Genomic DNA, 13,355 nt, shown 5'->3' with positions numbered 1-13,355 from the left:
CTTTCTGTCATTGAATAGACTTCTCTTCCTGTTCTCCCAGCTCCCAAAATATAAGTGACTCCCCAAGGTCTACATGAGGTGTGTTTTCTCTCGCTGCATTCTCTTCCATAATACTTTCATTCATCCACATGCCACCATTGTCATCTCAGTGAGGCTGGTTCCCAAATGATACTCCAGTTTCAATCTCTCCAGAGCCTCAGTCTATATTTCAAAGTGTCTCCCGGACATTTCCATCTCATCCTACCATCGATAAGCCAAATCCAGCCTGTCTAAATATGAAGCATAGCAGGATCATAATCATAGATATTCACATTGAAACGAGCTGTAGAGATGATCAAATCCAGACGTGCCCAACAAGGGAGTGATGGTACCACCAGTGCACAGTGAATGGTGTGGGTGGGTTCATATCCCTCGGAGAGGCTGGGGCCTCTGGACCAGTTACCTGTTCATTACGGCCTCATCCTCTGATGACCCTAAGAGAGGGGGTCTGATAGTGAGCAAGAGGCCACTGTTGCCAGCCAGATGCAGGGTACACCACGGTATGCGTGGAGATGCTGGACGAGTGTGTGTCCCTGGGGCCCAAGGAGTATGAGGAACAATCCAATGGGTAGGGAGGTGTGAGTGAGTGAGTGTGAGTGTGTGTGTGTGGTGGGGGTTCTGGTACAGGCAGCTTGGAAACTCGACACATACTTTTTATATTGGATAATTTTGTCTGTTTGTAGCAGCTGTGCCACAAATGATGTCCAAACTGGGAGGCGATTGTTCTAATAATGCCTGTGTGTTCTATCAATTAGGGGTTCATCATTACTTTGAAATATTAGCTATGAAAAAGTTCGATTAGATCTAAAATCCACAAGGAAATTTATAAGCACATTTGTCAATGAAAGAAAAAGAAGAGCTTTAAATATAACTTCAGTATAATTTCTACAGTTGTAAATGTTCGAATGGTTGTGAAAGATGGTTGAAAACTTTTTTATCACCTACTGCTGCAGAGTTTCTTGTCACTTAAAGAGATCATTGTTTAAAAGTCTCGATCAAAAGAAGTCTCAATCAGGAATTACATGAGCCATTTGAAACACAAACCTGAGAATATAATGTTAGGTACCAGGATTCAAGTTTAAGTTTCTCATTTAATAAAAAAGGAATTTTTCGGTGTTACAAATTCACTATTTAATATCTTTGCTAATGCTATATATATTTTATTTTAATTTTTTTTTCTTTTTGTCTAGGAGGCGCAGCTCAGTGACCCACACGGGATGGAACCGGCAACCTTGGTGCTACCAGCACCACGCTTTAACCAACTGAGCTAACCGGCCACCCCTTTATGATAGTTACATTCCATAAAGAAAACATTTTATTTTTACCACATGTAATAGGCCCCTCTAATTATTTCCCTGGTTTTCATTGGGTGCTATAAGGTGAAAGGGTTAGAAAATACAGCTCTGACCCAACTCCCTTAAGTTATTCGTGAGGAAACTGGGGCTCAGTCAGGGTTGGGTGACCTGACTAAGGTCACAGAGCTAATCACTTCCTTCCTAAACCAGCTCTCGTGGTGACTATCTGAGTCTTAACTGCAGGTCTGTGATCTATCACTCTCCAAGTTAGCCAAGTCCAAGTCGACTCATGTTGACTTCCCTCTCTGTGTGTTGTATCCCATCCGATCTAATCCCCTCAGATTGAAGGAATCCTCCACGTGATGGGAGCTGAACGCCAGGTATTCACCATCCTGATCTTCCCTGCAGCTCGACCCTGTACTCAGGCAATCCCCTTCAGCCTTCGAACTGGAAGCTAGCAGTGCTATGGAGCAGTGCCCAGTACCCAGGGGGGTGATGCTGCCAGGACAGGCTGGGCCTTGTGCCAGGCAGCAACAGTGTGCTGTCGTCGCTAGTTCTGTAATCTGATTTTGGACACTTCCTGGTTGCAAGCCTCAGAGCCTGGTTTTGGGGCACTCCCAGAGATCCTGTGAGCTTAAAGGACTCAGCATGGGTTTCTGTGGCTTGCAACCAAGAACCAAACTGATACAGAAATTGGAACCAGAGTGGTTGTAGGCCATAGGTCTCAGGGAAATGGGGTGGGGGTGGTCTGTGACTGTCTCGTCTTTTGAGGGTGATGGTAGAGAAAATGCATCTAGTGTTGAGGTATGAGACTTAAACACCCTATATCAACTAGTGACAAAACAATTCAATGAAACACCCGTGTCATTTGGAATTAAAGGCAAGTCTTTAGAAGAGTGAGTGGCTGTAAGCCATAACACTATACTGGATGTGAGGAATTCAAGGACTGTGGGGTGCGGTGGTTTGTGACTGTGCTGGATACTTGGCAGCTCTCTTTGGATTTAGAAGACTACATATACCACATTGGTATGTGCTGCTTTAACCCATTTTCCAAGTGACCTGAAAGCTTGCTAACGTTGAGCCACAGTACAGAGCAGGAGAAGCTTCTTTAGCAGGTCCAGGCTGCAGTGCAAGGTGCTCTGCTGATTGGTCCCCAGGATGCAGTGTATCCAGTGCTCGGTGTGCAGCCACATGCTGGGATGCAGTACAAAGCCCATGGCAAGCCCCCCAAAGAGCATCACTATGATTGTACTTAGGGTTTCAGAGCAAAGCTTTGCTCTCTTTGGCTAATAACCACTCTTCTTGTTATAAACTGTTCTGAAATTGCTCCTGGGCCTGGACAAAGATGGGAGCCCTGACCACAGATGACCAGGTGACCATGTAACTTAGTTGGCTTATTATGAACTGGCTTATTATTTTATTAAGTATCTGTCCCACTTAGCCATAAAATGCCCTGTAGCAATCCCTTCCCCAAGAAGACATGGAATATATAAGAGCAGCTCTGAGTAGGTCCTGGAGAAGGCACAGGCGTGCAACTCCCAGTATGTTCACTCTCATTTTACTGGCACCCCTCCCTCAATTCACGTTATGGAAAACTCCCATGACCAAGTGACTAAGGAAGACATTTGAGCTTGGTTTACAGATAGTATCAGCTGGGAGTGGACTTCTAAGGTGTTATAGCTACACTTGCAAGTGGCCTTGCAAGGGCTGTGGGAAAAGAAAAACTTCCCAGTGGGCAGAGCTTCGAGTTGTTCTCTTACGGTTCTTTTCACCTCAAGAAAGACTAGACCAGTTCATGGGCGAGGTGGTCAGGAACTTAGTTTGGTGAAAAGGAGTTTTGGGCAGGGATGTAGGTGAAACTCTCAGAACAGACCTGGAAAGTGAGAGCAGCTGTGTCCTGTGTGAATACTTACCCTAATGTTCCCACTGCTAAAGATTAATGTTAGGGGACAAGGCCCATCCTATGGAAGTAGGTCCAGCTCCTTCCCTGGTCAGGCCAGTGCCTGCTTACTGGGGTTGTGAACTGATGACGATCACGGGCTTCCCTTGGCAAGGCTGACCTGGCTATTGCCACTGCTGAGTGCCCATTTTGGAATTCATCATTATAGTGGCTCCTCGCTCTCCTGGTGGATACAGTGAATCAACCTCATTGGGAAGAGGTTTTGCTTTTCCCACAAGCCATGCTTTTCCCACCATCCTATGTGAGTTTACTGAATACCTTGTTTGCCATCATGGTATTTTAGACATGGCATCTGTCTCAATCAGTTCAGGCTGCTATAACAAATTATCCTAGCCTGGATAGCTTATAAACATTAGATATGTATTTGCTACAACAAATTACCATAGACTGGATCTTTCAAACAGACATTTCTTTCTCACAGTTCTGGAGGCTGGAAGTCTGAAATCAGGGTGCCAGCATGGTCGGGTTCTGATGAGAGCCCTCATGTGTGTTGCAAAGGGCCAACTTCTCACTGTACAATCATATGGCAGAGAGCAGGGATGGAAGGCAAGCTCCAAGCAAGCTCTCTCCTGTTCTAAGGGCATTAATCCCATCATGAGGGCTCCACCCTCATGACCTCATCTAACCCTAATTATTTCCCAAAGGCCCTACCTCCTAGTACCACCACATTGGGGAGTAGGGTTTCAACATAGGAATCTGGTGAGGGACACAAACATTCAGTCCATCGGACCACAGGACTAACTTTAGTGAAAGAAGAAATTGGCTGTACTAGCAGATTCACTAGCCCCATTGTGGACCCCAATAACCAGAAGCAGCTCACTTTACGGAAAAGGAGAATGGCCCACGGAATACACAGCTCTTGAGCCAGGAGAAGACAACAGCTGGAGAGCTTGGATCCCCTTTATTGTTGGAATCAGCAATTCTGGAGGTGTCCGTATCCTTCTCATGAGTTTCTTTTCTGTTTAGATGAGCCAGGGTCACTTTCTGTTGCTTGCAATTAGAAACTCCAATATACCTTTCATTGTGCCATCTATCATAATTTTTTTTGATAAACAGGTTCCTCCACTATTAGTTTGTGAAGGCAGAAGGCTGTCACCATTTCTTTCTAGTATCTTCCCTATAGTACACGGCACTACATAGTGTAGGATACAGGTTTTGCAAACTTGTAGACTCTGGGCCATATATTTGAACTGCATTTATTTTGATCAATCCGTAGTGTTTATAAAAAATTGACTTAATGGCCAACACTTAAAAACCGTGAGATTTCATTTGCAATGCACATTTCCACCTTCTCTTGAAAAATTTGACAATCTGGCTATTTTAGGCCTACATTCCCACAACTTCCGTCTTAAAACAAAACACAGGCACTTCCATTTGACAAAGTTTTCACCCACTTCATGAAATTTCATTACTTACCTGGTCCCTGAAGGCATATGTTTGTCACCTTTGATGAAATATATGGAATAAATTAATTTAGCAATTAATGCCTGTATTTTCATTTCACACATGCAGAGTCCTTTCTTTCTAATGACTGTAATAAGCCACTTAGTGAGAGGAAAGAAACTTTGGTAGTCGCCTATATCAACAAATATTGTTTATGAAACCTTTCATATCTAGAGTTATCCTTGACCATGGCGAGCTGAGTCCCCCGGGTTCGGTGAGGGGATGGCTAAAATTTCCTCGTCTTGATCCGTCCCCTGGGCTAAGCCGAGACCTGATGATTTGTCAGGTAAAAAAAATTACTTCCTGATAACACAAACATGCATGTTGAAGTAGGTTTTAGGCAAGTAGTCACCCTTTCCACTACTGCAAACGAGAAATCGGGAGTTGTTGCTGTGGTGGCCGACTTTCCAGCGGGGGTACCGGGAAAGGTGGGAGGAGACTGGAACGTAGCTGGCGTTCCGGAGTTTATCCGAGGCTTTTCGGGCGGGGATTCTAAACCAAGGCGTCTCAGAGGGACTCCCTCTGGGTCTGGCGGCCCAGGGCGTGGTTCCTGGCACAGCCCTCAAGCAGTTGTCAATGGCATCAATTTCAGGACTCCAGAATCAAGCCTCCGGAGTTTCACGTTTCTGGGGGCTCGTCTCCCCGTCCCCCTTAATTTCCCTCCGTCGCAGGAGCTGCCCTATCCCCCTCGGTCCCTCGAGTTGCCCCCCCGTCCCCCCGCAATACCCTCTCTGGCTCTTTCAGCATCAGTTCCCCATGGGGGCGGGAGGGGGATACATTTGGGGGTTCCCCTTCCCTCCTCTCCGAGTCGGAGACGGGGGAAGACGCGGGAAGGAGGCCCTGCTGAATTGAGGCTCCAGCGGGGCTCCGTGGAGGCAGTCGTCACCGAGGCCTTTGGCGCGGGACACTTCGCGCGGGGGAGCGACCCTCTGGTCCGTGCCGCCTGCGTCTGTGGTGCAGCCGCACGGCGCGGAGGCGTCCCGGGCTCCCCACCCCCGATCCGGCGCTCCCGCGCTCCCCCTAGCGGCCGCCGCGCGGCCTCGCTCCGTCCCAGGCTCGTCGGCGGCGCAGCTCACGTGACCGCGCTCCGGGCCTGCGGCCGCTGTCGGTTCCCCCAGTCACCGAGCGAGAGGGAAGAAACAAGATGGCGGCTGAAGGCGATCCGGAGTGGGGCCCCAGCAATTCGGATTGAGCCTTCTCCCTCCACCCGCTTCCGCCGGCCGGGCCCCTCCCGCCCGGCCCCGCGGGCCTCCCCACCCGGCCCCGGCGCCCCCCACCGCCACCCCTCCGCCCGCCCCTCCCCCTCCGCTTTCCCTTCTCCCCCCGCCTGGGCTCCAACATGAGGGGCCGGCGGGGCAGGCCGCCCAAGCAGCCCGCGGCTCCCGCTGCGGAGCGCTGCGCCCCGGCCCCGCCGCCGCCGCCTCCGCCGCCGCCCACGTCCGGACCCATCGGGGGGCTGCGCTCGCGGCACCGCGGCAGCAGTCGGGGCAGGTGGGCCGCCGCCCAGGCTGAGGTGGCGCCCAAGACGCGGCTGAGCTCGCCCAGGGGGGGCAGCAGTAGCCGGAGGAAGCCGCCGCCGCCGCCGCCGCCGGCCCCCCCCAGCACCAGCGCCCCGGGCCGGGGGGGGCGAGGAGGCGGGGGCGGCAGGACGGGGGGCGGGGGCGGCCACCTGGCCCGGACCACCCCGGCCCGGAGGGCCGTCAACAAAGTGGTGTACGATGACCACGAGAGCGAGGAGGAGGAGGAGGAGGACATGGTCTCCGAGGAGGAGGAGGAGGACGGCGACGCCGAGGAGACCCAGGATTCGGAGGACGACGAGGAAGATGAGATGGAAGAGGACGACGATGACTCCGATTATCCGGAGGAGATGGAAGACGACGACGACGACGCCAGTTATTGCACGGAAAGCAGCTTCAGGAGCCATAGCACCTACAGCAGCACTCCAGGTACCCACCCAGCCCAGTTGCTGCAGACTCCTTCCCCACCTCCTCTACCCTCCCCCTCTACTCACTCCCTCTCTGGTCTCCCCCACCCGCACCTCCCCCCCAGCAGAGGGGAAATGCGACGGCACATCCAGTGGCAAAAAACGAGATTTACCAGAGGATAGAGGCGCATTGTTCAAAATGGAGATTGCATTGTTGCAGTTTGCAGGCCACACACTCGCTTGCTCTCTTTCTCTACCCCCAACCCCCTCATTTTCCTCTTCAAAATTTGTGCCAGTGCAGTGTCTCCATCGGGCAGGATTGAAACTTTGGCACACATACCCATTGCATTCATTTTTCTCCCCCTTGTTTTGGTTTGGTTTTTTGGGGGGATGAAAGAAGCCTCTTGTTTTGCAAACCTCTTTGCATTTCTAATGTGGTTTCTTTTAGATTTTTATTCTATATCTGTTCCTTAAAAGGGAATTGAGGATTTAGACAGGTTGTGGCACCCGGACACACACATACAACTTGTTTCACTTCACACCCCTAGCACACCGTGTGGTTTTAAAATCGTGTTGAGGAAATGGATCAGTTTGGGTTAGTAGGGGACCCTTATCTGGTCCTGTGTGTTTGTTTTTATTGAGTGCTAATGGGCTCGTGCAACAGTTGCTGGTAAATGGCTGATTAAAAAGCAAAGCAGAAAACCAAACAAAACCAAAACAAACGTGGTAATTCACCCCATTCAAAGTCATTTTGGGAAAATCCAAAATAAAAGTAAGAAACCACCGGAACATGTGTCTTAATTAAGTTTGATCCCTTTGCTTTGCTTGGGAAATGCAGTTTTGAGTCACCTGTTGCAGGAGATGTACAGTTGATCATGCAGACACAATTGCCGAAGATGAACTTTTGGACCAACTTCTAAGTCACACCGCAGAAGTAGGGGGATTTATTAGAAAATGAATTTTTCTTCTCATTCCTTTTTGAAGGATAAAAATCCTCCCTGGATCTGTAATGAATTTCCCCATGGTGACTCCTCCCCTGTTTTCTCACAGAAAGTTTCTCTAGGCTGGTGGTGAGATGCGTTTTTATTTTTTAAGCCACGATTGCTGCTTTGTGTTAAATACATGGTTGAATCTTACAAAATTGTGAAAAAGGCATAACTTGTAGCAATAACCTACAAGATTTTTTTCCTTTATATTTTTGTTTATCTGGATTAACTAAATTAGAACCCAGTTTTAAGAGCATTTACAAAGTAAAGTTTATGAGGAAACAGGATCTTAAGGTGTGTCATTTGTTTTTTTTTAAAGAGACTACGTAGAAGTATAGCTTCTCATGCAGGCAATTTAAATGTTTCCATTTTCTATAAATGATTAAATATTTATTGGCAGAGTATGATGATTAAGCCAGGTGTAGTTCCATTTAGATTGTCTTAACAGCAAATGAAAAAGGTAATTTCTTTTGCCAGACAGTAAGAATATCTGCCTGTCTGTGGGGTGGGGGTGTTGGCAGGAGAATGAAGGGAATGAATCAAGTGTCAACTTTTTTTGTCTTGTCTGTAGCAGGGACGATGCCACTTTTCATTTCTTGCCAATGTAATTTTTGTATGTCTTTTATAGTAATAATTTTTACTTTAAGAAATCACATGTGGTCTTCTCTACCAAGAACCCAGAATTGAAACCCCTGGAAACTGAATTACATTATCCCAGGCAGGTTTTTTTTCAGGTTAGACAGATGTAAGGTGTTTTAGCAGGGCAGTTCAGCTAACATTAACTTCTCTTTGAAGGCCTAGCAAATTTAGGATTGGTAGCTATATATATGCTGAATTAAATTACAATTTGTGTTTCCTTTTTAAAAAAATACTTGTATATTTGTGTACTTACATGACATTTTTTTCTTAAGGACATTTATACTTTATCTTGTGTATACTTGTCCTATCTTTACATGAAATTAAAGATTATACATCCTTATATTAACCTTACATCTCCTACATTTCCTGGCTCAGTGTCTTGGCATGTAGCGGATGCTCATCAAAGATTGGTTGGATAAATGATTGTTAGTAGGTGAGAACTTGTGACAGATGAAGTTTTGATAATGCTACAGTGGATACCATAACTCCAAAATGTTTTGGATTTGGGAAACTGAAAATTGGTCAATTAGATTTTGATAGTTTGAACGGTGAATGTTTTTGTAGCAGAGTTAGTGTGTTTTGAGCTGCTATTTCATATCGCTTGCCAGGCATTTTCCTTCCTTTATTGGATATGATGTTAACTTGTTGGATGTTTTACTTTTTGAGACATTATTTCTCAAGATTACAGTAGAAGGGATGATACATTTTGTGTTTTAAACTTTTAGAATGTATCCACTTTCCTACAGTGAGTAACAATGCATAACAGTTGTTTTGGCAAAGCACTAATTTCATTAGTTTTTTTGTCTGTACTTCCAGACAATAAAGGCTGAGAAGAAGGCTGTCAGTAATGTGTATCTGTATGTATGCTTTGGAAGCAAAAAACGTTCTAGGGCTGGTGTAAGATATCCCAAGAGTGCATAAAGAAGTAGGATTGGTGGATTTGAATCCTGTTGTACGGTCAAGGCTAAAAGAGGAGTATACTTTATTGGTAATTTAGATTAATTTTTGTAGACTAGAATGCTGGCTTAAGTACTAGCAAATTAGTATGAGAAATAACTCATTCATCTGTTGAGTACTTTGTAGGTAATAATAACTGTTGATGATGCAAAAACATTGGTTGATATTAGTAGCTTAATTTTCTAAAATCATAGATTTGAAAAGGTTTATTCACTGGAGATTATATGTTTTCCTTTTATGGAGAAAAGTTTAAGTAAGTATATAAGGTACTCACATGACATGTTACTGTAGGAATGGCAATTTGTTAGCACAAAATTGAAATCATCTAGTTTTGCTTAATCTAAGCATTTGGCTGCATAAAGCTTTTTAAAATTTTTATTGTTAAAATTTAAAGTTATTTCAGCCTATAGGTTTCATGACATGTATTTGGCCAATATTTTGAGAAGTATTGTATAGAAAATCTATTTTGAAGAGGCATTTGGTAAAGTTCTGACAGCACCTTGAAATAAAGTATTTGTTAATTAAACAAATGTAAATTATAGTTGAAATAGAATAGTTCTTGCATTTAACTTGTGTGGGACTTCCTAGAACGTTTAGCTGGAATTTTGACATTTGTACCTCTGATGTCTTCGGAAAGCAAAAGCTCTGGTGTTGCCGTGGGAGAGTTAGTGGTACATGTCCTCTAAGGATTGTGACAGTGGAGATCCGTGGTATAGATACCATGAATGAACTGTAGATTATCTGAAGCAGAATTTGTTACTGGTTTGGCAATATTTATTCCCATCTGTGTGAACCAAATGTCTTTTCAGTATATTCGTAAATCCTGATTACTACAAGTGAGGTACAGAGGGCAGTGGAGATTTAAAGGAGGGCGAGATCATACCCTATTGGGGGAGTTAGTGGGGGTGTATGGACAGTGTATGCTTCCTGGATGGGCATATGGACAGTGTGGATGGACGGGTGGGGGGAGGAAGCAGCATGAACTAAGGCACAGATTTTAAAGTGTGGGCAGTCGCAAGTAATCTGGTTTAGTAAGAGCCTGAGTATTTGAATAGGAAATAAACTGTAAAGCTCCATTGTTGGGCACTACCTAGAGAACCAGGCCTGTCGCGTTTGTACTTTTCTTCCCTCATCGGTGGGGTAAGGGTTGGGCTAGATAGATCCTCAGTCATTTTTCACTCCTGGAACATCCAAGGAATATGTTGGATTCCCATCAGCACCATGCAAGAGCATGAGACAAAACCAAATCAAATCACGATATGTTAAACCACCAGTGCAGCCAGCTCTTTACCCCCAAAATTGAGAGAATGACTGGAGGAGATGGGTTTTGGAGAATCTGCCTGCCAGTCGATTTCAAATCTATTTCATTTGTTGGTTTGGGGGATCAGTCAGGAAATCTGGAAGTGAGACATGATTTCAGTGGGACATTAGGAAGTTTAGCATAGCTTCTGTTCTCCAGGATGGATTGGAAGAGGACAAGATAGCTGGTGGGGACCTGGATGGGTTTTGTAGCCCCGAATAGAAGATCAATTCAACTTAGAATTCTCTAGGCCTCGGCAACATCTAACGTCTAAACACACGAATGCATCAAGTACGCTTCTGTAAGACTGTTAGTGCTTTCAGTAGCAGTAGGGATTCAGGATTATAAGGGAAATTAATGAGATCTGATTTCAGATATCAGTACCTGAAGAAGTTAAACGTGAGAATTAAAAGAAAGAAAATGAGAGCCCAAAGAGTTATTAGAAAGTTGGGCAACATGATGGGTGCGTAGTAAAGAGGTGTGTCTGAGGTATGCAGTAATGCACTGTCCTGTGTACAGTTCACGCTCATCTCTTCTGATGTAGCTTTGGAAATGGAACTATGTATTGAAATGTGTGTGTGCAGCAGGATTTGGGGATTTTAAAGCCAGGAGCTCTGGTCTCTTGTTAGGTCTCCTTTTCTCACTCCTCTCTAGACCCTGTATCCTCCCTGTAACTGCAAATCCTTGGGAGGTGGGGAGAAGACATGCAGGGAGCGAGACGTAGATGGTAGTGGTGGAGGACCAGTAATCTGGGTGACCCATACAGACAGGAGCAAATCTTAGATGCCCTCTTTGCATTGGACAGATGGTTCCCTCCCTGCTCCTTAGCTAGGCTCCAATCCCACTTCCCGGAGAAGTCTTCCCAGAGTACTGCTGCTCACCTTGGTCTCTCCTTTCTCTGAATGTCTGCTATAGCAGTGATAGCCTCAGCTTCATAAGTTAGCACTGGCCCTCATTATCCTGATTTTTTCCCCCCATGCTTTCGGTTCTTTAAATGATAAGCCTCCACAGGCAGAATATTTCTTAAAAAAAAAAAAAAGCAACTTATACTTGCAAAATACACTTTAAGAGATTGAGAGAAAAATCATACAGAAAGAATTAAATGCATAAAAGTGAATATAATTATAATGTTTTAATTGTTTTGTCTACTGGTTTATATCAATTTTTTTTAATTAAAGTTTATTGGGATGACAATTGTTAGTAAAGTTACATAGATTTCAGATGTACAATTCTGTATTACATCATCTATAAATCCCATTGTGTGTTCATCACCCAGAGTTAGTTCTCCTTCCATCACTATATATTTGATCCCCTTTACCCTCATCTACCACCCCCCCTCAAATTTTATATATATTGTTAGATATTAAGTTATATTACTCAAATATTTTTTGAGTGCTGAATGATTTTTAAAAATAGTAACAGTAATAGTTACCATTTATTGGACTTCTAAATTGCTGAAAAATTTTCAATCCATATTTAATAAAATTTCATTTTTAAAATAGCAACTTTATTGAGATGATAGACACACCATAAAATTCATACTTTTTAAAGTGTATAATTAAAGTGTATAATTCAGTGGTTTTTAGTATATTTGCAGGGTTGTGCAACCATCACCAATACCTAATTCCAGGACATTACTTTTTTTTTTTTTTTTTTAAACTTTTTATTTATTTTAAGTGTATGTTTCCAGGACCCATCAACTCCAAGTTAAGTAGCTGTTTCAATCTAGTTGTGGAGGGCGCAGCCCACAGTGGCCCATGCGGGAATCGACCGGGGAAACCTTGTTGTTAAGAGCACCGTGCTCTAACCAACTGAGCCAATCGGCCTTACGAACCCTAAAAAGAAACCTATAGTCCGTTCTCTCCCTCCCCCTTTCCATCACCTGGCAGCCATTACTTTCATTGTCTGTTGATTTCTCTCTTCTGAACATTTTATATAAATGGAATCATTTAAAATTTGTGGTTTCTTAACATAATGTTTTCAAGGCCCATGCATGTTATAGCATGTACTGCTCTGTTATATGGATAGACCATATTTTGCTTCTCCATTCATGAGTTCATGGACATTGGAATTGTATCTACTTTTTGGCTATTATAAATAATGCTCCTGGGAACATTCCTGTGTAGAATTTTGTACAATATGTTTTTGTTTCTCTTGGATATAGCCAAGGATTGGAATTGCTAGCTCATTACAAATACAATTTTAATAGAATCATCTTAACCAGACTTATTTTGTTTGTTATAATAATTTTAAAACCAAGTTCTCTTAGGATGAAAGAGAGCTGGATTACAAGTTGTTAGAAATATCTAAGATTTTTGGATTGTCTTAGGTCGGCTTGGAGAATGAATTCCACGAGGATCTGTCAGGGAAGGACCAGTGTAAGTGGAGTCATACCATTGATTTCCGCACACTGCCAGTGTGAGGAGTGTGGCATGTAAGGCCACCACAACATTTTAGGCTATCATGATGTATGAGAATCTGAGGATTCTAGATAAACGTAGCACGTACCATGTTTCTCCGAAAATAAGACCGGGTCTTTTATTAAGTTTTGCTCCAAAAGACTCATTAGGGCTTATGTTCAGGGGATGTCATCCTGAAAAATCATGCTAGGGCTTATTTTCCGGTTAGGTCTTAATTTTCAGGGAAACACAGTAGCATAAAGATTTAAAGAACGAAGACTCTGATACCAGACTTCATGGGTTTGAATCTGGGCTCTGTGATGATGGGTAGTTTTGCTTAATTCGTTGTGCCTCACTTTCCTCATTTGTAAAATGGAGATCTCATAATACTTAATTCAAGGTGTTGTGAGAGT

At 44.3% G+C, this 13,355-nt stretch overlaps 1 protein-coding gene across 16 annotated transcripts in view; it reads left to right on the top strand.

Moving 5' to 3' along the window:
* The first annotated feature begins 5,812 nt into the window (after window positions 1–5,812).
* BPTF (bromodomain PHD finger transcription factor) overlaps window positions 5,813–13,355 on the top strand; it is a 124,998-nt gene continuing 117,455 nt past the window's right edge. For 5 of the 16 annotated variants that reach the window (XM_074319899.2, XM_074319898.2, XM_074319894.2 and 2 more), the window contains exon 1: window positions 5,814–6,683. In XM_074319899.2, coding sequence (XP_074176000.2) covers window positions 6,077–6,683 — 607 coding nt within the window. In that variant the 5' untranslated portion in view covers window positions 5,814–6,076. Of the gene's footprint in view, window positions 6,684–13,355 lie in introns of all 16 variants that reach the window. The other 11 variants (XM_019732868.3, XM_074319896.2, XM_074319903.2 and 8 more) reach the window with 7 other exon arrangements.

This window comes from Rhinolophus sinicus, chromosome 12 (genome assembly GCF_057876585.1).
Source record: "Rhinolophus sinicus isolate RSI-liver-muscle chromosome 12, RSI-T2T, whole genome shotgun sequence".
NCBI classification, from domain to species: domain Eukaryota; kingdom Metazoa; phylum Chordata; class Mammalia; order Chiroptera; family Rhinolophidae; genus Rhinolophus; species Rhinolophus sinicus.
The sequence above is the reverse complement of the archived record's forward strand: the minus strand, read 5'-3'. Positions and strand labels throughout refer to the sequence as shown.